At 38.7% G+C, this 28,000-nt stretch overlaps 2 protein-coding genes and 1 non-coding gene across 6 annotated transcripts; 2 read left to right on the forward strand and 1 right to left on the reverse strand.

Annotated features, from left to right (window-relative positions):
* Window positions 1-27,994, forward strand: LOC143445995 (phosphatidylinositol phosphatase PTPRQ-like). 4 transcript variants are annotated; one of them, XM_076945424.1, is made up of 64 exons: window positions 1-208; window positions 393-488; window positions 598-715; window positions 901-1,109; window positions 1,350-1,554; window positions 1,697-1,804; window positions 2,118-2,297; window positions 2,518-2,632; window positions 2,746-2,972; window positions 3,154-3,289; window positions 3,426-3,562; window positions 4,328-4,453; window positions 4,627-4,791; window positions 5,040-5,318; window positions 5,630-5,941; window positions 6,081-6,178; window positions 6,315-6,495; window positions 6,706-6,978; window positions 7,152-7,276; window positions 7,478-7,619; window positions 7,850-7,971; window positions 8,049-8,229; window positions 8,427-8,587; window positions 8,762-8,950; window positions 9,026-9,074; window positions 9,221-9,276; window positions 9,471-9,747; window positions 9,978-10,133; window positions 10,237-10,400; window positions 10,566-11,039; window positions 11,334-11,560; window positions 11,762-12,055; window positions 12,182-12,330; window positions 12,431-12,568; window positions 12,640-12,795; window positions 12,879-12,999; window positions 13,124-13,284; window positions 13,590-13,741; window positions 14,050-14,185; window positions 14,629-14,922; window positions 15,090-15,383; window positions 15,762-15,964; window positions 16,206-16,446; window positions 16,604-16,755; window positions 16,907-17,162; window positions 18,556-18,840; window positions 19,030-19,202; window positions 19,403-19,544; window positions 19,747-19,883; window positions 22,592-22,742; window positions 23,097-23,233; window positions 23,388-23,580; window positions 23,859-24,029; window positions 24,564-24,825; window positions 24,939-25,109; window positions 25,251-25,454; window positions 25,673-25,866; window positions 25,967-26,043; window positions 26,167-26,301; window positions 26,504-26,623; window positions 26,720-26,868; window positions 27,253-27,388; window positions 27,515-27,590; window positions 27,700-27,994. In XM_076945424.1, the coding sequence occupies exons 1-64, from the start codon at window positions 131-133 to the stop codon at window positions 27,726-27,728; spliced, it is 11,055 nt and encodes a 3,684-aa protein (XP_076801539.1). In that variant the 5' UTR covers window positions 1-130; the 3' UTR covers window positions 27,729-27,994. The 4 variants fall into 4 exon arrangements, with proteins under 4 accessions (XP_076801539.1, XP_076801540.1, XP_076801541.1 ...); XM_076945425.1 differs by having other exon boundaries at window positions 25,694-25,866; XM_076945426.1 differs by lacking the exons at window positions 14,629-14,922; window positions 15,090-15,383 and having other exon boundaries at window positions 2-208.
* Window positions 18,070-18,188, forward strand: LOC143447556 (5S ribosomal RNA). Its single transcript, XR_013114109.1, has one exon. It is a non-coding gene; the product is annotated as a 5S ribosomal RNA (ribosomal RNA).
* Window positions 20,069-22,599, reverse strand: LOC143445996 (uncharacterized). The gene is made up of 3 exons (XM_076945428.1): window positions 21,382-22,599; window positions 21,010-21,209; window positions 20,069-20,755 (listed from the first exon to the last, which is right to left on the reverse strand). Exons 1-3 carry the CDS (start codon window positions 21,461-21,463, stop codon window positions 20,357-20,359), a joined length of 681 nt encoding a protein of 226 aa, XP_076801543.1. The 5' UTR covers window positions 21,464-22,599; the 3' UTR covers window positions 20,069-20,356.
* Window positions 27,995-28,000: the final 6 nt, after the last annotated feature.

Below are 28,000 nucleotides of genomic sequence, written 5' to 3' on the forward strand. Positions count from 1 at the left end.
GTTGTTTTTACATTAAACCACAATTTCACAATAAGGAAATAGGGTATAGTTTTTAGAACATAAAGTATGGTTTTTGTAAGTTAACAATTTTCGATATTTCATTGTGCTCAAAATTGGAACCTTGAGTTAAATGAAACGCATAAAAACCTTGAAGATGATTTTGGTCTTTTTCTTAGCTGTTCTTATATACGGACAGACTGCGTACACGGTAAGTTGAATTAGTAGAATTAATAAACAGCAATAAATGTTTTTCCTAGGCCAAAACAGGAATGGCACTTTCTATTTTATTTAATATATTCCGCTGTTTGTTTGACAAACCTATCTAGGCACGCAAAGTATTACTTTTACCAAACTGCAAGTTGCTTATGTTTTCTTCTATTTTATCTAAAAAGTTGGAAGTTCATGTCGATGAAATTACTGCTTCCAGCATAACGATCAGCTGGTCAGGAAGTGATTTCGTAGAGCATAGTCTCACCCTGGACGACAAGGTAATTTGATTGCTAGACACGCCTAACAAAAATTCACTTGTGAAATGTGTGTGGCACAAACTGTTATTAAACAATGGAGTTTTGATTGCTGTTTAAATTATTGTATTAGGCTGAATTTACCAATACCAGCGACACAACGATTCGACTTTCGGGCCTAAACAGTTCTGAAGCATATAACTTAACGTTGAGAAGTCGGTCTCAAACATGGTCAACAAATATTGTCACCGGTAATTTTTACTGTACGATACCACCCAATATTAAGTGTGTATTGTCTCTGGTAATTCTAAAAAATATTTATTTTTTTTAACCTAAATTGCATTGCAAAGGCTCATATTACATGTTTAGCCTATTATCATGTACTTGTAAGCAAATGTCTCAACAAAGCACTTGTTTCTCTTTTACTTTTTTCGAGGCGAGTGTCCAGGACCGCTTTGGCTCGGCTCCGAAAACGCTTGTTACGAGACTTCTGAAAAGTCCGTACTTTGGGCTCAAGCCAGGGATGAGTGCGTGAAAATTGGCAGTTCTCATCTCGCCGATCCTCATTCACGTTCTGAAATCAATTTCATTGAAGAAGTTTTCACCAAAAGTGAAATTTATTGGATTGGGATTAGCGACTTTGATGTGCGTATAGTTTGCAAGGGTATATTTATATGTTAACCACATAGGCGGAATAATTCAAATCGCACAATAGCGATCTGAACTGGGTGATTTGTTAAATTTTATTCGATGCTTTTCGCCATTGGCCAAACTTACTTCAACTTAAAGTTCATTTTAAAGTATTGAAATTATTGCGCTGCCACTTCTTATGTTGTGAGATTATTCCGGTGAAGAATGATTTTGTTAAAATCCTACTCTTTGCAGAACGATGGCCAGTACAGCTACAGCGATGCAAGCAAAATTGAATGGGACATTTGGTCATCCTGGCCGAAACGAAATGAAAAGAATTCAAGTCCAACAAGCGGAGAATGTATTAATTTCTGGCCATCTTCATTCACCAACACAAATCATTCAGAGTGGGGAGATGTTGACTGCAAAGTAAACTTCCCCTACATTTGCCAATATGATGGTATGCGTGTTTTCATTCTATTTGTGTTGGACAGTTTCGTTTAACTGCCTTCCATCTTGTAATACATCATGAAATATTTCTATAGTTTAAGTGATTGGAAATATTTTAGTTTTGAATTGAAATCTTGATTCTCTTTTTGCAGTACCGAGGACTCCAAAGAAATTAGATGTTACTACGAGTTCAAACACAGCTAATTTCTCCTGGGGTGACTTATCATCCGATGTAGAACTAGATGTAACTTCACCGGAAGGTATTACTCTTTCACTTCACGATGTATTGACTAACTTTGAAGTTTTATACAGCCCTCTGTTGCGATTATCCGTGAACATTTCAACTTCAGTTGATGCATTTTTTCTTTTGTTTCTTTCATTAGGGTATTTAGACCGCTAAGAGACTGTGCGGATATAAATAATGCTGTAGAAAGAGGCTACAATTTGAATTACTTTTGCGATCGAGTAGTGCAAAAACTGCACAAGTATAGTTGTACTTAATCGGATAGTTTTCTAGGTTTATTAAGCATCACATTATAATTCTTTAATGTGGTGATATTTTCATCTTTGTAGACGACAATCTAGTAATTTCCTCGTCGGTTATAAATCCGCATCAGTCTTCTTTCGACCTTGAAAACTTATCCAGTGGACGCTTATATTTTGCACGTGCTCATGCATTTCATGTGATCACGGACGGTGTCAGTGCTAAGAAAGTGTACGGAGCAAGTTATCCCGTGACATATTTTGTAACAAGTGGGTGTAGATTTTGCGATTACTGATGCTTTAATTTTGCGGTGTGTTTAGCTTTAACAGATAATTATATGTATTTGTAAGTACATTGTACAGTTACAAAACAACTTCTGATGAAAAGCAAATCATCCCAAATTACTCGGCATAGATTATGCTCTGTAAGTGGACGACTATTTTCAAGTTCGTTTTTTAATAATTTCGTTATATTTTTTCGTTACTTTAGATCCCCTTCCTCCTGAAAATGTAACTGTTCAAGAAGTTTCGCCCACTTCTGTTGAACTACATTGGGACGAACCAAACTTGCAACAACAATTAAAACATAATAATACCTATACCGGGTATGACATTTAACTAACTATGCTTGTAATTAGGAGTACTACTTTCTCATTTATCTTCTTAAGAATTAGATGGATAGAAAACGCTTTGCTTGACTATTCCTATTTTTTTGCAGGTTCCTATTGACTTACGAGCTTGAAAATAGACCGGATGATACGCCAGGCAATTTCACAAACATGGGCGAAATACTTCTCAATGAAACGGCTCGAAGTGTTCTGGTGGAAAACCTGGAACCGACGTCGAAATTTATTTTTCGGTTGTACAGTGTTAGCAGCCACCACACATCTGTAGGAGAAAAAAGGGCGCTTAGTAACTTGTTCCTGACAACATCGGTTCTCACAGGTTATAGTTTAGTTATGATTAGCCTTATAAGAATATCCAAAATGTAATAAAACTACTGTAAGTATATATCTGCGCTAAGTTTTTCAACTGCAGTCTGATATTTCGGTAAAATTCTTATTCAAGATTATTTCAAAATTTTTATATTAGAACTTGAGCGAAACTGTTAGATTAAACATTTTAGACGTCAGCCCGCCTTTGTCACTCGAAGTAAAACCGACCTCTATCAAAACGACAAGCTTTGAAGTAACCTGGACCCAAGCAGTTGGGAGGGTCGATGGTTATAACATTGTTGTTGACCCTGCGGAGTCGAAGAAACAGTTACGTTTTGTAGCAGTGCTTTGCGAAATGTTATCATATAGATTTATAGTTTATATCGTTTGCTTTTGATCTTCATGAAAACTTGTCCTAGCTACAGTGTTTTATTTCGATGTCTTAATGTTCTTGATTTTAAAGACAAGATTCCGCAAAGGATGCTTCCAGCGACAGTATATTACTGGAAGGTCTCACCCCAGGAGAGGAATACATTGTCGACGTGACAACGTTTTATGAAAGGAGAGGAAGCAAAGCGTTAGTGATAAGGCAACGAACACGTGAGATATATAGTATAGTTCTTTTGTGTCTTGCTATCTTAAGAAAAAAGTGTATAGCATTTATCTCATAATATTGTTTTGTTTTCATTGACGCTTTCCTTTCAACGAATATAAAGTGCTTGTGATGTTCTATAAAGTCTAAGTTGATTTAATTACGATTAGGGCATAACTCGCGTTATAATTTTATAAGGGAATGTATAAGATACCTGCAAACATCTTCTGCTCTATTGGCCTATAACGGTCCGTTGTTTTGGTAAACCATTATCCGGATTTAACTGACAAAAACAGGTCTGCCTGACTTTACAAACAAGGCACGTTGTAGAAAGGCCTTGATTACAAAATGCGGTGATATCCAATGATTCATTTTAAAACGGAGAAGGTATTTAAGTTGGAGTGCTCTCGATACATTTGTCCGTGTTGCACACAAATGAAAGACGCCACTCCAAACACACTTGTCACTATCTGCTAACCCTTTTTAAATCTTGTTTTGAAGCACGTTGGGATTTTTTCAAAACCGTTTATAGTTTGTTTTAGTCTTCAACAACCATATCCAGCAGTCTCCGATTACCACTATCCCTATAACTATTCAAAACTGTTTCAACATAAACTAAATTTGGGAGAAGTTAAAGTATCAATCAATTTAGTTTTGCCTGTTGGGACTTGACAAACGTTATTGAGATTCTTTTCATATATAGTTAAGGACAAGGTACAAAAGACCTAGTCGGAGACAATAACAAAAAAATTCAAATACATGTTTTTATTTAGGCCCGTTGTCAGTAGCACCACCGCAGGTGTATGCAGTTGCAGATAAAGCGACAGTGGACATCACCATCCATCCAACACGAGAAAAATCAGTTTTTGACGGCTACAATTTAACACTGGAAAGTATTAGTAAGCTATGTTGGTCATAATATCTTATTTCTACTTCTAACCACCAGTCATCGTTAATCTGAATTCAGCCTATCTATAAACATATATAGGTAGGGTATAATTTGTTTATAAAGCATACAATGTCTATGTGGATCCTTCAAATATCCAAACATAAAAATTATATCTGTGTTTAGATCCGCCTGAACTACTTTCCTACAGAATAGATGCAGGAGGTGATACCTGGGTCGAAGATACTTTGTATGGTGTGAGCCCAGGACGAACTTACACCCTCACTGTCTACACCACCAGTGGAAATGTCTTGAGTCATCCGGCCAGAATGGACACTACTATTACTGCAAGTAAGAAATATGTGAAATTTGAAAACAAATCTTTCTTTTTTACTGCACCCGCTGCAGAAAACTGTCAGCTGCAAAGTTTTGACGCTGGGTTTTTACTAATGCTTCATTTGGGTAATTAGCTATTCTTCCATGAAAGTGTTTACGCTGCATATTTGCCCTCATGTTAATGCAGATCACTTCTAAATGTGTTTAAAGTTACGGAAAATACGATCTGTCCTAATCATATCGGAAACTTTTAAAAAATTTAGAACTTGCTCCTCCATCAAAGTTTCGTCTAATGACTCGAAACACGACCAGCATCTCTTTGGCTTGGGATCCGGCTCCTGGTGACTTTGATCATTACCTCATCACTTGCGCTGGAGGAGCGGAGGAAGTGAAGTGTCCGAGTGAAGTCATCCAAGTTAGTTTCGACGAAGGTAACTCGCTCACAATCAATGGACTCATCCCAGGAGAACTTTATAGCTTTGACATAGAAGCTCGCCAAGAAGGAAGGAGCAGTCCGAAGGAATCATTGTCTCTACGACCGTGTAAGTTTCAATATTAGTAATCAGGTATTGGTAATATATAATAAATAAAGAGAAATCTCTACTAGCAAATCAATAACCAAAACGCATTGTGGTCACCGTTTCAATCATTCCAATATTTAACAATGCTTAGTTTGAAACGTTGATGCATTGATGATTTCCATGGAAAGCTTGCCGTTAAATTCATTCTGTTATTTTCTGAAAAAGATAAAAATTATAGTTTTCCATGACCGGAGAATGAATTAGGTTTTTACTAAAGCAAGTTTCATTTGAAAATATGGTATTTCTGACAACTATTTATTTTCGTTCAACAGTGCCTATTCCACCCGGAGATATACAAGTGATATCACGCGATGAAACATCCATCGGATTTAGCTGGGTGCCGAACACCCCGATATATTCTGGGTACAGGGTCTCATATGAACCAAGGTTGAATGTGATATTTGCTGGGGAACCCCCGGCCCACAATTCCACATTTTTCGTACGAGAAGAACTAAAATACGACTTGGTTCGAGAAGTGGCAATTCTCACGGGCCTTGTTTCGGGCACCGTTTATGACATTACAATTGAGTCGTCGGTGATGGGTGAAGTTCAAAGCGAAGCGATCCGAATAGAAAACGCCACAAGTAAAAAATAACACGACTGCTGTTTTTCTTGTGGGTCGTTAGCTACAAAAAATGCAATAATTTATCCTAATATCCTAATAGTGTGGGTAATTATTCAAATAATTAATTTATTCTCACGCAATTAATCTCTCGTTTCTAGAGCCACGTGTAGTGAAAACAGTGGATGTGGAAGAGTTTGGAGAAACCTGGGTCCACATCAGATTTAGTCCTAATGACGGTGGTTCTGTCGAATATCAGGTGCGCTATAGGCTATTTTTGATTAGGGAGCCGCAATTCGCAGCAGGCTAGTGCGTATTAGACGAAATGCAATTGGTGTGTCCTGAAACACTTGACACATTCATTATATGTGCAATGCCTGTCACTGATTTTGCAGGTCAGATTTCCTTTTGAAAATGGAGTAAAAACCGAGACGATTCCATCATCTGACAAGGACAAGCTTGAAGGTGTGGCTTTCAATATAACGGGGTTGGAACCATCTTCTGGGAATTATATCTCCGTTACAACCAATTCAATGTTTGACGTCAGCTTTTCAAAAGTCATCTTTGTTCAAACACGTAAGGTTACGACCAATCTCTATGCTTATACTTCGGTTATTATTCCTTGCGTATTTTTCACGATTTACAGTAAATTATGTTTTTGTCACTTTCTGCAGTAATACGAACCTCATGTTACTGTCTTATGTATGAGTTGCTGTACTTATGTTTAAAGTTCTTTGATCGCGCATTTTGCATGTTCACAAACCCAATTCGATCTGACCTCCGCAGGACCTTTGCGGCCAGTGCGTGTGGTGATAAAAGATATTTCCGAAACATCATTTGATCTATCCTGGACATCTCCGGCATCCGATGTGGATTATTACGAGATTCGACTGTACGCCTCCTTCACGAAGGACGAAGATGTCTTGCAGTACACTCGTACCACAAGCGCAACGTCCGTCAATATGGCTCGTCTGACTCCTGGAGGAAAGTATGAAGTGGTCGTTGAAAGTGTTTATAATGACACTCACAGCTTTCCTGTATCGCTTAATGTTACTGCATGTGAGTAATGAGATGGTTTATATTTCTTTTGCAGTCCATGTAAACCACGTGATAATTTTGATGATTTTACTGCAGTATTTGGTTTGAAAAAGTTGTTTATTATAATAATATGGGTCTGCGGTCCTCCCACATTATTGGCCCCACGAAGCGATCTTAATGTGCTTGTTTGTTAGACCCCAATTCTCCAACTAACCTAACATCAAAAGAAGTTACAGCAAATGCAATTTCGCTACGTTGGAACAATCCGGAAGAAGATGTCGGAGGCATCATCGTTGAATGGATGCCTAAGCACGGAAAGGTCTGAAATAGCATAATTATATAATACAAAGAATATTTCTCATTATGTAGCTATACGCTGTATCACGCTTATTACATACGCTGATAGTGTTTTTAGGAATAGAAAAAAAACGATATTAAATATATAACAATGTCTTGCTTGTTGTTGTTTAAAAAGCAGCTGTAGCAAACAGTGTAGTCAATATTGAAAGATTACTTACAGGTGGAATTGATAAACGAAAGTGCGATGTTAACGCATTTGACGCCTGGAATTGGATACGATATCAAAATCTACACGCTTAGTGCCGACAAAACGCTGAAGTGTCGACAACCTGCTAATATTCAAGTCTTAACCATGGAATCGCGTATGTACTTGCTTGTGTTTTGTCGCATCCGTAGAAAGCAGTTTTAGGATGTGAAATTCAAAAATCTTGTGATTTGAATTTACGCCGCACTCTCACCATCCCACTTTCGATTTTCTTGTAGTCTATAGTGCTTGTGAGATATCGCTTTTCGGAATACATTTTCACTCAATGAAATGATTTAGCAGTTCAATATTTATATCATGTACGACTTGTAAAGAGATGTTTTGCAGCTCCCGGAGCTCCCGCGGATTTCGCGTTGCAGACTCACGACATAACCTCAATAGATGCCTCGTGGAATCCTCCGAAGGATCCCAACGGTCGCGTCATATCGTACCTTTTACATTATCAACAGGTGAGCCGAATCATTTACCGCCTTGTATTTTGTGTAGAACCTCTTCTGATAAATCTGACAATTTTTTCTTCTCACAGCTTTATCCACACCCTCAAGTCGAGGTGCAGATCATCAGCATAGATTCCATCGATCGTGTATACAAGATTAAAAACCTTGAGCCGGGTGCGGGGTATTACGTCATGATAGCAGCTAAAAACTCGGCTGGTGTCGGAACATTCACTACAAGGCAATTGTTCGGACCTCTTGAGGACATTCCTGGTGAGATGATTAATGACCCATTTTCCTCCTAATATTTTTTGTTCGTTTAAGGCTAAGCAAACTTCTCATTTGTATGTAACATATCCAACTCCATGTGCATTATACTACACCAAAGTTAATTCTAAACATATTAGTTATTACCTTACCAAATTCACACCTGTATTCATTGTAACGGTTTGCTGTTTCGTTTACGTTAGGTCGTGTTCATGAACTCACGGCCGCTGCGAGTTCTTCATCATCAATTATTGTTGACTGGAAGCCTCCGAAATTTCCTAACGGTGTAATTGCCGGTTATGGTCTGACTGTCGCGGATGAAGAAGGAAACTTCGTTGATGGATTTGACTTTTACAAAAAGGAGGTAATTTAAACAAGATAACGTACTAACATATCATGCTTTTAATTTTCAGTGAGTTTTGTGTCAGTCTGCAAAATTTTGTTTTGATAACCTCACTACTGTATAGGCCACAAACTTCTACACTACAGTGCAAGTCACGAACTTATAATTTGAGTATTTATATCATTTCTTTGGTAGAATGCTAACCCCTACAGCTGTTTACTTGACGACGCTTCAAGCAACGTGATATCGGCATTGCTCTATCTGCACGTCTCACCTGCAGACAACGCGCTTTCAAACAAAGAAAGCAATAAGAGTCCAGTCGACGAAACTGTGAACCTGGATCAGTCTGAAATCATCGTATCTTCTAACAATTCGAGTGAAGATGTAAGCTGATTTTTGCGATCAGGTTATCGTCATGTTTCTAACTAACAATGTTTTAAATGCTTGGCCATTTTTCAGATCTCAGACGCAGACAACTCGCAGTTGACAGTTGGAAAGGAAAACACAAGTAATGTGATTAATTGGTTAACAAAACAGGGCTTGCGAGCTGAGATTAATACACTTGTCATACAAGCTGTATAGAGTGCGTATTAGCCTATGACTTATATGCAATGCCAGTCAATTTGGCGTCTTAAATTTGCAATTTTATTCCAGCTTGGAACGATGCGATTGAAGAGCGCAAAAGACGCTCTGTTCCAAATGAAGTCTACGTAAGTCTAAAACTTGGTGTGTGTGTATTTGTGTATGGTACTTTTAATGCCGCCAGGTTTCTGGATTCCTACGTATATGCCTATTTATATGTTATATAATGCTTAGAGATATTTGTATAAACATATACAATTGTAGAAGTTACATTTTACTTAAGGATTAAAACTCACTTTCCTTTTACTAATATATTTTTCAGACGCACAACGGCGAATTCGAGCCGTTTTGTCCAGTCAGTTTCAAAGTGCTTGGTCTGCAGCCCTACACATATTACAGCATATCAGTAAGCGCATGGACGTCAGTAGGAGAAGGGGAAATGTCCTATACCAGTGTCGTCACCATGCAGGAGCCGCCAGGGGACGCACCCAGAGCCCTAAGGGTACCTGAGGCTAACGCAAGGGATTTTACAATTGCTTGGTCTCCACCACTTGAATCAAATGGCCGTTTGACTTATACGTTTAAGCTGTTTGCCCAAGGTTTCTTACCTGTTGTTGATATTGTATTAATACAATATATTCTGCAGTTTTTTGCAAATTTGACCTCGCTAATTTTACTTTCGCATCCTTGGCTTTTACGGTTACATGCATTTACTTCTTTGTGCCCAGTTGTTTCGTTTTCTTACTACATTACAACATATTTCAGTTAATCGTTCAAGGTAATTCACTATGTGTGTAATACACTGACTTTAACAGCAATCTTTTTTAAGACAAAGACCTTGATCGCGTGCTAACAACAAATGCAACCCGCCTGCTCGTCCCAGACCTACAACCATACAATGCATATGCCGTGGCAGTACGCGCCAGTTCGGACGTGGGGCCTGGCCCCTGGTCCTCATTTTTTATTGCCCAGACTGGACAAGACGGTGAGTGTCACGACACGAAACTTTTCGTTTCGTGGCGTTTTGCTAGACGTATATTTGTTTAAATTTAAATTGTCTTTATATGGTCATTTTTGATCATTTCTAGCACCTGAAGCGGTAGAAAACTTGACGGCAGAAGTCACCAGTTCGAGAGCTGTTAAACTGACCTGGCTTCCACCTTCTCGTCCGCATGGTGTCCTTGCTGAGTATCACATCGAGGTTTTCGACGTTTCGCGAAATCTTCCATCCCGCCAGTTCAACTTACCCGCAGTAAGAGTCTACAAAGCCACATTGATATGACGTGATTATAATATTGTTAAGAAATCATTGGTATATTTTATTCGATTTCACTTGAAGTGTTTAGAACTTTAGATAGTGTTTATGTTATATTTATATTAGTAACTTGCTTGCAGCTCAACCTAATATCTTTATCAGGCTCAGTACGATCACCACGGGGAATCGTTTTCCCGGGTCTTGGAAGTTGAAGGCGAAGCTGGTGAATCGGACGATGAATTTCCAATTCTCCCGGACGCAGAACGCGAATCTCAGTTAGGAAGCCTCCTCCAGAATTACCAACAACGGCAAGTTACAGATGAGATCATGAATCTTCTTCCCTACACCATCTACAACATCTCCGTGTCCGCATCAACTGCTAAAGGACCTGGGATGAGTATCCGGAGGACAACTATGGCTCTTACCGACCAGGATGTTCCTGGATCTCCTCCTGTAAATCTCAAGTACACCAACATCTCTTCCTCTTCAGTTAACATCAGTTGGGATGAACCAGAAATGCCCAACGGTATCGTCACCAGATACACGATTGGAATATCCAGGGGCGTCATGTTTAAAAAGGAAACAAAAGGCAAAAATATTGTGGTTGATGATCTTGAAAAATACTCACCTTATGAGGTAAAAAATGACGTTAGTTATGATAATATAAGACAAACTAAATGTTCAGAAAATGAAATTATGTAACTTATCTTTGTAACGCTATGGAAAGGGGATTCTTTTAATAAAAAGCTCTTCATTTTTTGGACAGAAGGAAATATATTACGTTCAGTTTTTTATAAAACGGCATTTTGCTGTCGTTCGAACAAAATGGTGAAAGTTAGAGATCAATTCTGGTCACATATAATATATTCAGCCAATTACATCAACTCTTTTCAGTTAGGGTCATAACTATTTATAATTGCTTGTTTACAGGTTTACGTGTGGCCTTGGACAGTGGTCGGGGAAGGTCGTTCATCAGAGAAGATGTTGATCCATACAGATGAGGATAAACCCGATTCTCCTCCTCTTGACGTCGAATACAGAAACATCACTTCCTCTGTCATCAACGTGTCCTGGGTGCCACCGAAAATTCCAAACGGCGTTATCCTTCGTTACAACGTCTACTACAGTAATGACACCGTGTCCAACAGCCAAACAAGGTTTAGAATGTTTGTTGCTTCGTTGAACGTGTTTGATGGGTTATTCAAAACTGAAACCAAGTAGATATTGCTTTAATTACAGAAACTGTAGTTAACTACCGACGAATAGGCCTATCACCTACACTTTACGCTTGTAGTATGCATTTCTTGTTATTTACGGACACACTTAATAATATGTTCAACGATTTTTGTTTTTTCCAGCAACGAAACGTCCGTCGTCATACAGCGACTTAGACCTTACGGTTTGTACACCATACAAGTAACAGCTAGCACAAGGATTGGAGAGAGCAACCACAAAAGCGCTCCGTTAATTGCCAGAACTATGGAGGGACAGCCGGCCACGCCACCATACGATTTACGCCATGAAGACATGACGCCACGAAGCATCAAGTTGTGGTGGAAGAAGCCAGTATCTCCAAATGGAATCATACAGTATTATAATGTGAAGGTTGTGGAAGTTGTGCTCGGTCAAGAAACTGATGGTAGTAATGCAAGGTTGGATTGGTTTGATTTTTTTCCTTTTTTAAATAATGTTTTAAAACGTCCATTTTTTAAAGTTATAAGTTGATTTTTAAGGGATATTTTTCTTTAGCGTTTTTATGATAACCATACTTGACACAGAAACCTCCAAACTCCCGACCAAGAGCCGACACTGATTATTCCATCACTGAAACCCTATTCCACTTACAAAGTATGGGTACTTGCCCATACCAAATATGGCCATGGAGAGCAAGAATCAAAAGCACTAACCTTTCAAACAATGGAAGATAGTAAGTGCCAATGCATCGAGCAATTTCCGCCGAAAGTTACATTTATCTTGCTTCATTTGGTTCAGTAAACGCTTCGTGGTTACCACCTTGCTACTTTTAGTTCCTGAAACATCTCCACGCAACCTAAAGTATCGTAACATTACGTCAACCAGTATCCGAGTGATGTGGGTGCCACCTGACGTACCGAATGGTCGGGTTACTTACTACACCATCAAGTACACATTACGGGAAGGAACAAGTAAGTGCCGGTATCAGGATGTTACAATACACCGGATGAGTGAACGAGTTAAACTGACGTATTTGTTTCAGATCAAACTGAACAAGTGGACAGGACGCGTGGTGACGTAACCGAAATTGTCGTAAGGGACCTGGAGATGTATTCTCCGTACACATTTTCTGTGTCAGCTGAAACAAAAGCAGGAGAGGGCCCAGAAGCAGTTTTAAATGTGTTAACCAATGAAGACGGTATGTGTCTGCCCATGTCACGTTGGTAGAGCGTATACGTAACCTGCTACATCATCACAAACGACGTCATCCGATTTTCTTAGAGCCCTCCACACCCCCGTATGATGTGATCTACGAACAACTCTCATCAACCGACATCCTGTTGTCATGGAAACCACCAGTAACACCAAACGGAGTTATTCTCTCCTATTTAATCTTTTACAGGTATTGTTCAACAGAAACAATTATCTACAGAAATAACATGTTATCACAAATTTGTAAAGATTTATCCTTAGCGGGAATATTCTGACTCCTAACGTTTTCAAAATCCTATATTTTTGAAAAACAGCAATATTACCCAGTTTCTTAACGCGACCTCGTATGAACCAAACATCACTTTGGTCAACTTGAAAAAGTTTGGCGAATATGACGTTTACATCACAGCCCGGACACGCTTGGGTGACGGAAGGCAGCGAAGCTCTAAGACGACCTTTAAGACATTGGAAGATGGTAACTTTAGAAACAAGCTTATCCTTAATTCGAAATTTTAGTTAAGTTTTATGTTGCTATAGCATACCATATAACGGTATACTTTAGCACTTGGCCATCTACTCCTATACTAATACTAATGCATATTACTTTGCTAAGCAAAAATAATTCTGTCCTTCATACCCATGATACATGCTCGGACAATCTTAACATCGATATTATACCCATTGTGATTAAGCACTGCATAACCACACTCTGCGACAGCTTTTGCTGGCAAGAGTCGTGCGCTTATGAAATGTTACACAGTTCATACTTTATTTTTTTAGCCCCTTCAGATCCTCCTGAGCTTCTCTCTGTTGCTGCTCTCTCCTCCACTTCGGTGAGGGCAAGATGGTTGCCTCCTATGACGCCGAACGGAAGGATACAATTCTACACCATTTATTATAAATCTCAGGATGGAGTTACGCATTCGAAGCAGGTGAGCGAAGTTTTCGTTTTTTTTTTAATTTTGAAAAGAGGATATCAACCTCTCAAAAGCTACACGGTATTATTTTATGTACGTTACTAAAAGATTAATTAATTAAATAATTTACTTTATTTGTTAACAAGATCTTTGACGGAAACAATAAATTTTACCATTTTGAATTCAGTATTTAATATAGAAATAAATTTTGCGGGGTAGTTCAAATGCCTTGAGAATCAACCATTAGGGAAAATACAAGCAGAAAGAATACAGCGATAAATTCTGTGATAAATACTTTCATCAAGTACATCTATTCGTTATAGATAACCAACCAAACGTATGGCGATGTGAATGATTTAGCGAAATATTCCTTCTACGATGTGTGGGTGACTGCAAACACTGCTTTGGGTGATGGCGGCCACCGCAGTGACGCGCTGAACGTGCGAACACTGGAAGACAGTGAGTATTATTCCTTTGCTCTGTTGACAGCTTTTACGACAATTTTGAATCTATAAATTTCGTGTTATGTAGTAAGCAAAAGTTATAAGCAATAATAGGCTTAAAATAATAAGTTACTCCATAGTTAAGAAGCAAATTTAACTCGGCGAGTTATCGCAGGAATGGCAATCACCTCACTGCACTGTTGGTCATTGCAATATCATATATATACTTCAGCTTTATTGACCTATCGCCTCATTATCCTTAGATATTAGACTTATTAGGCCTAAGCTTGCAATTAGCTGCACTTTAACCCGTGATTTATACGTTGCTACATTCAGTTCATCATCATCATCATACGTCATCATCATCAAACGTCATCATCGCATTTATTGTAATGGAAAAAGCTTTAAAATCGTTCAGAAACGCGAAACAAACGTAACAAAACTTCAAATACAAATTAGTACCTGGGCCCCCTGTTATCGTCAAATGCAAGTCCGTGGACGATCAAGGCCTGGAAGCGACCTGGCAACGACCTGTCGATGGAAATGGAGTCCTCGTCCAGTACTCATTGCGCGTGTTCGATTTTCGTAAAGATTTGGTCGGAGAAAAACGTATAACGGAAAGCGGCGAAGAACATTATAGCCATATTGTATCTGGGCTTAAACCGTACAGCCTTTACTCCGTGGAAATTGCTGTTGCGACAAAGATTGGATTTGGTCCCTACACGAACTGCACAATACGAACGGACGAAGCAGGTAACGGGTTGTTCGTGTTTTAACCATTTTAAAGTAGTTAGCAGTTCAATTTCCTATGTATAAAGGTCACTTATTTTAGAATTATTTAGACAGCATGACTTGCTGAACTTTACATGATAACCGGTATTGTTTGTCTCCTTGTTAAAAAGTCTTCTATTTTTCTATAGTACCGGGACCTTCATATAACGTCAGTGTTGATGATTTCGGTGCTACCTCGGTTGACTTGAGCTGGAAGGCCCCTCAGGAACCAAATGGCGTTATTCTCGGCTACGAAATTCATTACGAGACGTCTGATGGCGTCACCTCAAAGGAAAAAGTACAATCGCAGCAGTCACTTGGCCTCATTCGATACAAGCTGACCAATCTGAGAAAGTACACTCGATATTTTGTAAAGGTTGCTGCCTTTAATTCGAAAGGTGCCAGCTATTCAAACACAATTGATCAGACGACCTTGCAAGGAAGTGAGTGGTGGGGAAAAAGACGTCTCAATCGTTTACGTTTCATTCATGTAGATTTCACTCGAACATTGATGCCCTGTTCTACGAGCAATCTATAACCTCCCGTTTAATAACATAACCGAGCTCTTGCTCTTTGTTTGTTAACTTTAAACGTAACGTTTCATTGCAAGTATCATTTTTGTTTTAATGTATATTTATTTTATTCTTGTACCTCCCCGATCGGAAGTCTTTCATTCATAGCCATCAACCATTGAGCACCATTTATCAGTTGTCATGCCTAACTCCAGCTGAAATATGTTGTAAAAATCTTCTGAAAAGCTGTAGTAATCCTACACTGCGCATATTGTTCGGACGAAGTTAACGACTTCAATACATTTCTAGTTCCGGATCATCCTGTCGTCACCTTATCGGCTTACCCTTTCAATTCAACCTCCGTCATGGTCACGTGGTCTGTTGCTCGACCAATCACTGGTCCAACATATTTCCTTGTCAGAATTGAGGTCGCTTCTTCCGATATCAGATTGCCGGATGATGTCCTTGAAACAGAAACATTCGATGAAAAGATGGTTATCAGCAATTTAGTTGTAAGTGTCCAACTGCTTAAGTTTACCGTGTTTTCCTCTTGCGTTTGTACATTACTTATTCTTATTCTTGATTATCTTAGTGCTAAAACAATAAAGTAGTAATTATATAACAGATAATATTAGACTCGCTTATAAAAAATCTAACAAATTTATAGGAAAAAAAAACTATATCAAACTTATCATCAGATTATCCCCCATGATCATGACAATGTTTTTATATATAACGTTTGGTCCTTTTCAGCCATTCACGAAATACCACGTCACGATAATTCCTCGAGTCACTGGCGTGGTTGGAAATGGCCCACAATCTTCCGTTGATGTTACTACCTTTCAGGATCGACCATTTTCTCCTGTGAGACGTCTTCGAACTTCGGATGTTGCCTCCACCAGCGTCCACATATCCTGGGAACGTCCGGAGAAGGCAAATGGCATCATCGTTGGTTATTCTCTTGCTTCAGAGATCATTTCAAAGAAGGTTCCAGGTTTGCAAAGCGTAAATAGAAACCACAAGTTAAAGGCCGCTAAGTAGTTAGAGAACTAATGCTGTACAAAAACTGTTTTAGTCTTAATTTTCTTGTTGCAAAAGTGTGTTAGTGCATGACCCTTTTCATTAAACACCTGCGTTTTGCGCAAACTCAGGTAACACAACCACCGCTGTCTTGACAAATCTTGATGAATTCACCGAGTACACAGTTTCCGTCGTCAGCGAAACTGTGAACGGATCTGGTCCTGCTGCTGAGGTAACCTTTACAACCCTGCAAGATGTACCCGGACCGCCGCAAGATATTGAGGTATGCATATTTGTATACATAATCAATGCGAACACTTATTGCAGTTATAATGTAGCTTAAGTACCCTCTACGTTAAATCATTTTTTATTATTTTCATTAGAAATGCACACTTTGACATGAGATGCATTGTTTGGGTTTTTTCGTTATGTAGGTCCGTGAAGTAAACGCAACAAGCGCTGTATTCTCATGGAAAGAACCTAGCGAGCCTAACGGTGTCATAACTAAATACACAATCTACTACGGAACTCCAGGCAATGTAAAAAGCATTGTCTTGCTGACTCCACGCACCTCTCATGCTGTCACAGATCTCATTCCGTTTACTGATTACCGAGTTTTCGTACATGCATCCACTTTAAAAGGAATGGGTCCAGCTAGCGACAAAGTGATGTTTGAAACTAAAGAAGGCGGTAAGTGTAGTATACAAACGCGGTTTTGTGTGCATTTCAAACATTTCCGAGAGACATCTAAACGATTCTTTTCCTTGAATTAAATTTTTTGAAACTATGACAAAACCTAAAAGTTATAGCGATCACTGATAGGAGCTTCCCCTTGGAATTGCAACCACGCGAAATTACATCCGTGTAAAATTTACTGCACATACTCACTTGATAAACTTTTAATCTTGATAATAAATCATAATCAGCTATATAAGATAACGCTTACAATTAAACTAGTTAACAAGAGCTACAACAAAACAAATTGTGATCTTGGGTGCAATTCTGTGATTATCCGGGTGGATTTGTATATACTATATAGACTGGACTATACCACTTAAACACTGAATAATTATTAATTATGCTTTTGACGATTGGCCAACTGCGAGAGGCTCTAATGACAGATTTACCTGTTTTGTTTGGTAAAGATTAAAGACGCATTACGAGATACCTCAGCAGTAAATTCTGTTTAAACTTGAAACCAAAACTGTAGAAAATTTTGCTGTGTTTATATGTTTGCGCTACTGTAACCAGCCCGCAAAATTTGCCGAAAAATCAATTTGAACTTTTTACGCCAAAAGTACATTTTTATCCGGCCAGTATGTCTGGTAAAAAACATATTAGTCTCTATTGAAGTAGTTTTCTTAGAAACTCTCGAATCTGAGAAAGAAATTTTTTCCGTATGATTCTTGGTTCTTATGCGAATACAGTATTACGACTTGCATAACGGTGCGTAACATAACGTATTTTCCTAGATCGGACGAGATGGGGTGTACTCAACGTGGTATGGTCGTAGGCGAAGAACCGACGCGAAAACGACGGTTTTATTGGGACACTCCTTGTTTTGGCAATAAAACGGTCGTTTTCGCTTAAGATCTTCGCCTACGACCATACCACGTTGAGTACACCCCATCTCGTCCGATCTGGGAAGTTAAGCAACGTCGGGCCCGGTTAGTACTTGGATGGGTGACCGCCTGGGAATACCGGGTGTTGTAGGCTTTTCGCTTTTTAAAAAATAAATCATTGATTTTGGGAAAAACAATACGACACTCATTTCTTGACAAATAGGCTAGAAACAATTTCAAAAAAATGATAATCTGCAATCTGTTATTATTGTTTAACAGCTGTTTATGTTTAAATAATTGCAGCATGCCATAAGAATTTTCACAGCTATTTATGCACAATTGGTTTGAGGTTCAATACATTGCAATATGAAAAAAACATTTGCTATTCATTGTAGGGCTACCTCTGACAATTGCAGTTAGGGTAACTTGGCATGATTTTAATTACACTATTAATATTACAAAAGCTTATATAGATAAATAATTAATTTTTAAGTTCCTAATTGGTAGTTCTTGTGTTTTAGCTCCATCTGTACCGACAAACGTAGAATGTTCTGCTGTAGACGATTTCACTGTACTGGTCACCTGGTCATCTCCACAAAATTCGAACGGTGTTTTAGGGAAATATTTAATCCAGTACAAAACCCTTGACAAGCCTGGTACTACACCCCATGAACTAGCTCCTGACACCACACTATACAGCCTTCAAGATTTGACGCCGTATACATTGTACCACATTGAGGTACAAGCAGTGACTGCTGGAGGTATTGGTCGTTCTGCTAGCTGTGACGTCACGACTTTGCAAGGGTGTAAGTTAAAAAATCATTAGACTTACATACAAAGTATTCTTTTAAGAGAAAAGAAGTAAACTTTTTCTTATTCTCCATGCAGTTTTGCAAAGGATGTTTACAGTGTGAGTTTTTTGTTAATATCAATCATTTGCTAAATGTAAAAGTAAAACAGTTGTTTTAACTTATCAAAGGCTGTTTCGCTTCCAGATCCGCTTTCTCCACAAGGCTTCATGGTTAAAAGCGTCTCTGATAGAATGATCAGCCTTGAATGGAAAGAACCTGCCGTTACAAACGGAATTATCCAAAGTTATTCATTGCAATATCAACCGCCAAGTTCATGTGAAGAAAACAATGGAACATTGCAAAATTCCAAAACTGAGGTCTGAGTTGGTGGCGATTTATAAGTTTGTATAGTTTGTGTTGTTCAAATAATCAGTTTCCTTTAAGTCCATATAAATGATAAAAGTTCGCACTTTTCCCCAATACAAATTAACAGTAGGCCTATGTAAAATTGACTTCAGGAAAAAATGATTTTGGTGTAGTGGCGCATCTGTTATTAAGCAAACAAACTTATGTTTAGTGTCTTGTTGACGTTGCCACTTCCAAAAGTGCCGAATTTTCGAGACTTGCCAAGTTTACCGAGTACTCAATCAGCGTAAGGGCGAGTACAGCGAGAGGTTTCGGGCCTTCGTCTTCATTAGAACGACGCACTGCTGTAGGAGGTGCGCGGGCCTAACTTTCGGGAATCATGAAATAACACCAACTTATTTCATGATTGTGGAGCTGCTGCATCCGCTAACATTTCACTGAAATGTTTACTGTCATTCGCCATTACATTAAACCATAGATTCACGCTATCGGCAATCATTTTGCTTAAAGGATGTTCACAATTATTTGCAAGTTCTTATTCTTTTTCTATTTTAGAACCTGATGAACCTCCAAGCAATGTCCGCGTGATGACGCTTTCTTCCACTTTGATCAACGTTACGTGGTCAAAACCGGCGGTATTATCAGGAATCACAACTTATCGCGTGACCGCTGTCAACGTCATCACAAACGAGGTATTGTGACATCATCATTAAGGAACTTACTGCTAATTCTTCCCCTTTCGAAAAACGCCGTGTGTTTGCAATATGGTAATTGTTTAGAATGTTTACAGCCCTACTACTTGCTTAATACTGTCCCCTCATGCATAAAGTATTAATTATGCAAATGTATTTTGAAGTAGGTGTTCATGCTTTTTTCGACAACATGTAAATAGCCTACACACACAAATTGGAAATGAAGAAATAAAAAAACTTGCAAACAAATATTGGCTGATAAGCTACATTATAGCGTGATTAATGTTTATATCTGTTGTCATTTATAATTTAATAAAGCGTTATACAGTATCTTAATTATTTCTTTGGAATTTTGAGAAAAATTTATAATTGCGTAGGATTTGGCAGATTTAACTACAAGAAATAAGTTAAATTAATTAATGAAAATAAGTTAGATCACAGTTATTTGTATACCTTGTGGTGACACTTACGACTTATAAAATTTGTGGCGGAAAAGCTACCACTAAGGTTACCCACCAGACAAAAACAACAAAAGAAAAACGTTTTAGCATGGTTACAGCTTGTGCGCCAACTACTTTTTCCCAGCCCAGTGTCAAACTAACAATTTGTGCGCCATTTCTTGAACTTTTGTGTTCGTATATTTGAAGCTGTGCGCCATTGCAGTAATCGTTAACGCAGCAAGCTTTACATTGTGATATCCCAACGCCTTGTGCACAATACACGGCGCCGTTGGCAACAGCGTTTTGTCCAGCGGTGTTACGTAAGGGTTGCCTTTCTGTCCTATTTCCACTGCAGATGTATTCGCTTTGTCGGCCGCAACCACGATAATACATGATACGAACTTGTGGCTCGCATTTGATTGTTTGGATGGTCTGAAAATAAATATCGCTGAAATGTTTAAAACTTTTTTCTCACAGATATTTCTAAATAGACTAACACATAATTAATGTCGACGTTGATTAATGATAACATCTGGTTTTAACGTGATTGCACTATAAGAAATATACAATAAACGCCAAACAAGAATATCATTGAAATACCGACAAAATTCAGGTACAGTAGTTGTAGGGTAAAAACTCACAATCTATTTATAAAGTTTAAAAAATATAAACTATAGCAGTCTCACCCAACAGACATCGCCTTTATTGCAAGGTAATGCCCCATCTCTATGTTTAACTCTTGGTTCTTCACATTCTTGACCTGCGCATGCGTAGCAATATGGGCTGAATGCAAAAGTTTGTTGGTCGCTTTTCAGTACGTCTTCTGCTTGTGTTAACCTTTTCCATATGTTCACCGGTTTGTCCCCCTGCAGTTCAAACTCAGCGCCTAAAGAAGTAAGTTATCGATTTGAGTATGGGTAGTATATAGCAAACTCGAATATTTAAAGGCCAATAAATATTCAACGCATTTCCAAGAAAAGCATTATAAGTTATTTTTACGTTGTTAAAATAATGGCAAGCACATCTTATCCGTGGCTATAATATAACATTTTTCCTACCACATTTCTCAGTAATCCATATCGCAGTAACGAGTAGCAAGTTCACAGTACATCTGAAAGTTGATGTCATTTTTAACAACATTACTGTGCTCTTCGGCTTACACACGCAGTCGTTGGTTATGGTGGAGAAATATTAGTGAATACAGTATAGTTTATTCTTCACTTTTGGTTCGAACAAAGGTCGCAGTAAAGGGTTGCTTTGTTTTACGCCATTGCCCTATCCGTATTCAGTAATTAATTTGTTAATTAAACTAGAGATTACGTAAGTGTTAGTAAATTCTGTCAATTATTGTACATATTTAATAACTTGCCAACTCTTTTGCTAGTACCGTTAATAAAGTCCACAGTTGAATTGTCTTAACTATGCTCCGACGGCCATGCATACTGTAAAGCTTTACAGCCTTTGTGCTTAAACATACGACGAAACTTGAATTGTTAGAGCAGGAACAATTGGTATACGATCTGTTTGTCGCTTCTGGCTTATATACATTTCCTATATGAGATAACAGATGTGTCGTGAGACCGCAATCTGCCGTTGTCATTTCTTGATCACCTCTTTGCTTTTTGCACTAAATGCATAGGGCAATCGATCGTCAAATGAATTTGGTCTAAATAAAGTAATTCGTTAATCTAAATACCAAACAATGATGGTGCTGTTATACAGATGAAAAGAACTTTGTTGGTGTTTTTATAATTCTGTATGTGGCTGAATTGCAAGACCAGTTGTTGAATTTTGGCACTTTCGCATTTGTACACCCTTGCGTCATAATGCGATTTACTTCTCGAAAACTGGAAGACCTTAATTCCAAATTTCCGTCGTTAATCGCCCTCCATTCGTCACACATTTTGCATTATATGTAATTAAATGTTTCTCCTTCGTTCAATTTTACTTGTATTTTGCCATTGCCGTTGTGCATGCGAGCTGTAAATAGCATACCTCTATTTGCAAGAGCGAAAGTTGTAGCATAATTTTGCTAGCACCTCTTGTGCAAGAAGACAGCCCAGCAATATCTAAATTGTAGAAGCTAGGCAAAAGCATAGTTTATATAATGCTATACATACCAGTTGTACCATTACACATACTGCTGTTATATTGAACACTACTTTAGTAGTAACCAGAAGTAACAACAGTTTAACAAGAACTTTAACTTGATGGCAGAAAGTAGCTTTAGCAGGCATATACAAAGCTGAGGGTATGTTTGTTTTCCAGATGCATGAGAGCGCTGTTCTCGAAACGCACGTGCGTGATCATGTAATCTTAGGCTTGGATGAAGACGCGTCATACAACGTCACCGTGACAGCTATCACATCAGCTGGAGAGCTTTCGTCTAAGGCCGTATTGGCAACAACGCACGAAGATGGTATAGTGTTACTTCCGTTGACTGCAAAAACTAAAACCCTCTAGGAATATAATCTGCATATAAATGACTTAAGTACTTGTATAGGCCTATACTGGCTAGGGCTTCGCAATCTAGTCTTATTAGACGGTTGTAAATAAATCCCGGGACCCAGTCTTAGTCCTAATGGTAGAAATGTTTATGTTTTTGACATATAACGAGTGTCTAAGGTTACGCTTTTTTCTTTTGAATTCGTTGCGTGACACACGGAAAGGTGTCCAAAGAAATAATAACAAACGGTTATTGTACTCGTTCAAAGAAATCTTTAGCTTGGACGCCTTCAGAATAATTACCGTTACTTAACCGTTTCGTATACAGTTCCATCCGACTTCCCACAAGATATTGAAGTTGTCACAGTCGCCGGTAACTCCTCGGCAGTTCAAATTCTTTTTGAAGCTCCCAATGATCCAAACGGTCTTCTGATTTTTTACGAAATAGAACACAAACTGAAAGACGTAAGACCACACTGAATCTATACTGTAGTAAGCGTGAAAACTTGTGTGTTTGTCTGTTATCTCAAAAGCTCCTTTTTATCATGACATTATTGTGATCAATTAGCAAATTAACCTTACTGCACAATTAATGCTGAGTTTGTATTACTCATTTCAGAGCGACGTCGTTTCTAAAACTAGCATCACCGTAAGCGATCTAGATGATCCTGAGACATCGCTGGAGAAATTTTCTTGGAACATTGTTGATTTGTTGGGAGGTCGATCTTATTTCTTTAGAATGCGAGCTTATACCAAAGTTGGTCCAGGTCCATGGTCTGTTTGGTCGGATCCAGTTGAACTTCCAATAACAGGCAAAACCACTTAATTACTTTGTTGTTGACTTTGCAATCGCTTTTTGGCTATTTAACATAGCAGCATTGTGCAAACGTTAATATTTAGCAGTAAGCTCTTTGTGGCACTCACCTGCAAAGTACGTTCACATATCAAATAGCTTGTCTTGTAACCTAACCGAACTAATTTATGATGAAGTGGATGCAGTTTTTTTGTTTTGTTACTTTCGTGATTGTCCTGATGATGTCATCGTACATTTTTTCCTTTTTATAGTGTTTTGATTGGTTTTCTTTTACAGCCGCTCCCGTTCCTCCTGCCCGCCCTCTTCCGATGACGATGGAAGACGAAGAAAGTGGAAAGGCAAAACCGAAGGCGACCGCTACATCTATCACTGTGACATCACCTTGCGTGTTTTCTGACGTGAACGGACCACTCACTAGTCTCAGCGTCATCGTCGCTCAAGATGGCGGTGAGATCTTGAACTTGCAGATTTATCAGTTGTTCACTTTAAGATTTGAAAAGATTTCACACATATCACAACAGAAGAAAGAGACGCGGTCTTTTAAACCTACCCAAATCATATTTAAGGCTATGGTACCATGTGATTCTGTTGCTACTAATACAGGATATAGTTATTTAAAAATCGTTAAGACATCCACCGACAGCCCATTGCAGAGCGGTTAAGGCGCTCAAATGGTAATTGCCAAATCTAGATCCGAATACCGCGCTGTAGGTACTGTATTTCGTAAAAGATCGCTCACCACCACCTGGGCTAAAATAACATCGGTAGTCGTGAAGCCGAACACAGAAGGCGGTCCAGAGAAAAGAGCTGACCCATGACGACCCTACTCTCATTAATGCCCTTTGCCCAGAAAAACGAACACCATTTACCGTTTACCTAAGTGTATCTACATAGTGTTTTCATTATGTATTTTTGGTATAATCTATACAAATCGATGAGTGAAATACTGTATGTACAAATTTGCTTCTTCAACTTATACAGCTGACTTAGACCAGGACGCCAGCGACTGGTACAACTCTCATCCTCAGAATCCATCTTCACCCTACAAGGTCCTTGTCACTACAGATCCGGTTTCATACTGCATGGACGTGCTTATTGCTGCCGAAAATAAAGCAAACAAGAGACGCAAGAGAGCCACTAGCCCTACTGAAAAAGGTTTTGTGATCGGCGCAGACAATGCTTGCGACAACGGCTACAGAAAACCGTTTTGTAACGGTCCGCTTAAGCCAGACTCCGCCTATAGGTTTGTCATGGCCAAGCTTTATCAGTTTACTTGTGCTGTATACGTAAGTTTTTGTTTTGATCTAATATATCTTAAACTAAGCTTTAAAAGTGAGTACTTCTATTTTGCATTAGGGTGAAATACAGAGCTGAAACCGCAAACGGAGCCATAACTGACAGTCTATATTCGGAGCTGCTAAGTACAGAGCAGACTTTTCTTCAAGCCCACTTGACCATGTTAATTGCCGTCGCTGCAGCGGTGTTCGCTTTTTTTGTGATTCTCATTATCTCAATAGTGGTCATAAGGTGGGGTAAAAATAACGAAATTGGGTCACATGGAGTGAACATGAGTTTGAAACTACATAGCATTTGCAATGAATACACTTGCACAGACAAGTTTTTGCAGCTGTAATTCATACCTAACTAAATTCAAACTATATGTGTTAGACGAAAGAAGAGTAATTCGTCTCAGCGAAGCCCGGAGTCCGACTTTGTGCCTGTAAGTGTGCCCAACTCGCCACAGAAAGGCACAGTCGAGGAGAAACTGTCAGTAGAAAAAGCTCCAATTATGGAAACTTCGGTACACACAAACTCTGCATTTGTCTTGGAATCCGGTGATGACGACAAAGTGCGAGAAGTGCCAATGGCAAGGTTGGTTAGAAATATAATTATGTATAAACAATACGTTATGAACAAGTGTGAGTGTCACCACGCTGTCCAATGCAATGAATTTGTTTCTTAATCCGATTATTCAAGATCATCCGTTTGGCTAAACATCGTCGCTTCTTATTTATTGAGCTCTTTTTATGCAAATCCGGTATCGCAAGATTATTGTCGAAAGAAATCCGATGAAGGTGAATATTTTTCAGAGCATTACATCTGTTCGCTAGGTCGGTTCCGAAACTTGGATTTGGTCAGCATATCGCTCGTCTCTGTCTCAACAAACAGAAAGGTTTTAGTGACGAATTCGATGACATAAGGGGACTCCCCATAGCGGGTACGACGATGGCGGCAGAGAAATCTTGCAATCGAACGAAAAATCGTCACGCAAGGCTGGTTCCATGTGAGTTGCTTTTTTTTGTTCCTTTAACGTTTAACCATTGCCCTTCTAAATAAAATTTGAAATATATTTTCTTTTGACGTGTTTTTCTTTGATTGTGCAGACGATCATTCCCGAGTTAAGTTAGAAGGTGTTCCATCCATAGAAGGGTCGGATTACATCAACGCTAGCATTATTCCGGTTTGTTGTCGGAATCTTTTTAAGAAAATCTTTTACTGCTCTTACGCCAAAATAAGTTATAAACGAAACATAGACCTTGAAGAAGTTCCGTTTTTTAGTGCTCGTAATTTAACTTATTTCCAGGTGAATCATTCAGTGAATCAATTTATAGCATCCCAGGCTCCTCTTGATCATACAAAGAAAGACTTTTGGAAGATGCTGTGGGAGACAGGAGCATCCTCCTTCATAACTCTCTTCAATTCTGCTGATGAGGGAAAAGTAATATTCAACTTTGAAATTAATTTAACGACTATCTACTGCGTTTTAAAACACTATGTCATGTGTGTTTGATGCCACAGTGCGTATAGTATATCCTCAGTTCATTTACCGTATTTGTCAACTTACAGAAAATTTACTTTTTAATATTGTACAGTATACAACAAACAGTGCATAATTTTTGTCATGTTTCTCATATCACCAGAAACGCTGTTCAGAATTCTGGCCGCGAAAGCAACCCGAATATTTTGGCTCTCTCGCTGTGCAAATAAACCAGGAGGACACCCAACCAGAATGGACAATCAGAAAGTTCACGGTCAACTCGGTATCGCTTGTTTCTTTAAATTCTGACATAATCCTACAGGTACATCTGCAGTTTTACGCTGCGACGGCATCGTTGCTAAATTTTCTTATGTCATAGCGCGATGAGGTTCGTCAGGTGACGCAATTTCATCTTACGTCATGGCCGTCGATCGAGTCTCCCGGTGGTGTGCAGACTATTTTGAGATTTGTGCAGACTGTCAGAGCGAATAGGACCAGGGAAAGTGCCCCAGTGATTGTTATTTGCAGGTTCGTAGATAGAAGCATGAAAAATTAAACGTGCACCTGCCCTTTATAACTGCATGCTGCAGTGGGGACTCCACGATATACCTACAACGGAGTATTCCCACCACATAAGAGATATCCTGTTAAAAATTGAAACTTGTCGATACCGTCGAAGTTTTCGTATAATTTTGAGAATTTTGGTTAGTTTTAGTTTTAGCCTTGAAAAAAATTAAAAAATTTGCAAAAACGTTTTGTTAGTTTTCCCATTATGGATTTTGAATTGATCCAGCGTTGGAATTAAAACCCTTGCAGAGTGCAGACGCTATTTTGAGTGTTTGTAGTTTTGTTTATTTTGTTTAGACAATAAAAAGTAAATTGTTTATTTACAAGTAGTGCTTTTCTAAGCAGTAGCGGCTCAGGCAGGACTGGGGTGTTCATTGCTTTGGACCGACTACTGGAAGGCTTGCCCATGCAATCTTACGTCGATGTATTTGGCACAGTGGCAACACTACGGCGTTACAGGCCTTACATGATTCAGACTGTGGTTAGTTAAGCTTCGCCCGTTTTCATTTAAATTTTTTGTAACTTGGCAAATTTAGCCGAATATACTAACGTTTGAAAGTGAATTGAATGAAATTAAACGTCGTTCAAGATACGTATCTAATTTCAGGATGAATACGTCTTGGTTCATCGTTGCGTCTATGAAGCTATCAACGACAAGGGTTGTCGCAGGAGGTCGCCCACCGGTTAGTGTTGCGAAGTTTGTTTACAAAGTTTTTGCTTCAGGAGAAATTCTATCCGAGATTTTTGTAATTTCAAATGTTTCCTTCGATTTCATCTTATTCTTTTTTACAGGCGACGGAATGGAGGAAACGGTCTTTTAACGGTCGCAGAAATCACTTTGGCCTGCCAAGTTGCAAGCTCAAGCTTTCCTTGAGAGAGGAAACTTGTACATAGAGATATTTGTTTGTCACCGAATGAACAATTTGTGTACAAATTTGACAATTTTTAAAAAGTAGAAGAACGAGAATAGTAGGATTAATATTCTCTGTCATCTTAACCAGAAATGTTTGAGATTCGCAAGATAGCTGTTAGTTGATTCGTCTTTGACCTAGTCGTGTTTTTCTGTAAATACAAGCAACTCGTAGTACTATTT

This window comes from Clavelina lepadiformis, chromosome 2 (genome assembly GCF_947623445.1).
Source record: "Clavelina lepadiformis chromosome 2, kaClaLepa1.1, whole genome shotgun sequence".
Taxonomy (NCBI): Eukaryota; Metazoa; Chordata; class Ascidiacea; order Aplousobranchia; family Clavelinidae; genus Clavelina; species Clavelina lepadiformis.

Coding starts and splice junctions, on each gene's coding strand:
- LOC143445995 (XM_076945424.1), top strand. CDS start 131: ATGAAACGCATAAAAACCTTGAAGATGATTTTGGTCTTTTTCTTAGCT. Junction 3,290..3,425: donor CCTGCGGAGTCGAAGAAACA/GTTACGTTTTGT, acceptor TTGATTTTAAAG/ACAAGATTCCGCAAAGGATG. Junction 23,581..23,858: donor AGTTGAACTTCCAATAACAG/GCAAAACCACTT, acceptor TTTCTTTTACAG/CCGCTCCCGTTCCTCCTGCC.
- LOC143445996 (XM_076945428.1), bottom strand. CDS start 21,463: ATGTTGTTAAAAATGACATCAACTTTCAGATGTACTGTGAACTTGCTA. Junction 21,210..21,381: donor ATGGATTACTGAGAAATGTG/GTAGGAAAAATG, acceptor TTACTTCTTTAG/GCGCTGAGTTTGAACTGCAG. Junction 20,756..21,009: donor ATAAAGGCGATGTCTGTTGG/GTGAGACTGCTA, acceptor ATTTATTTTCAG/ACCATCCAAACAATCAAATG.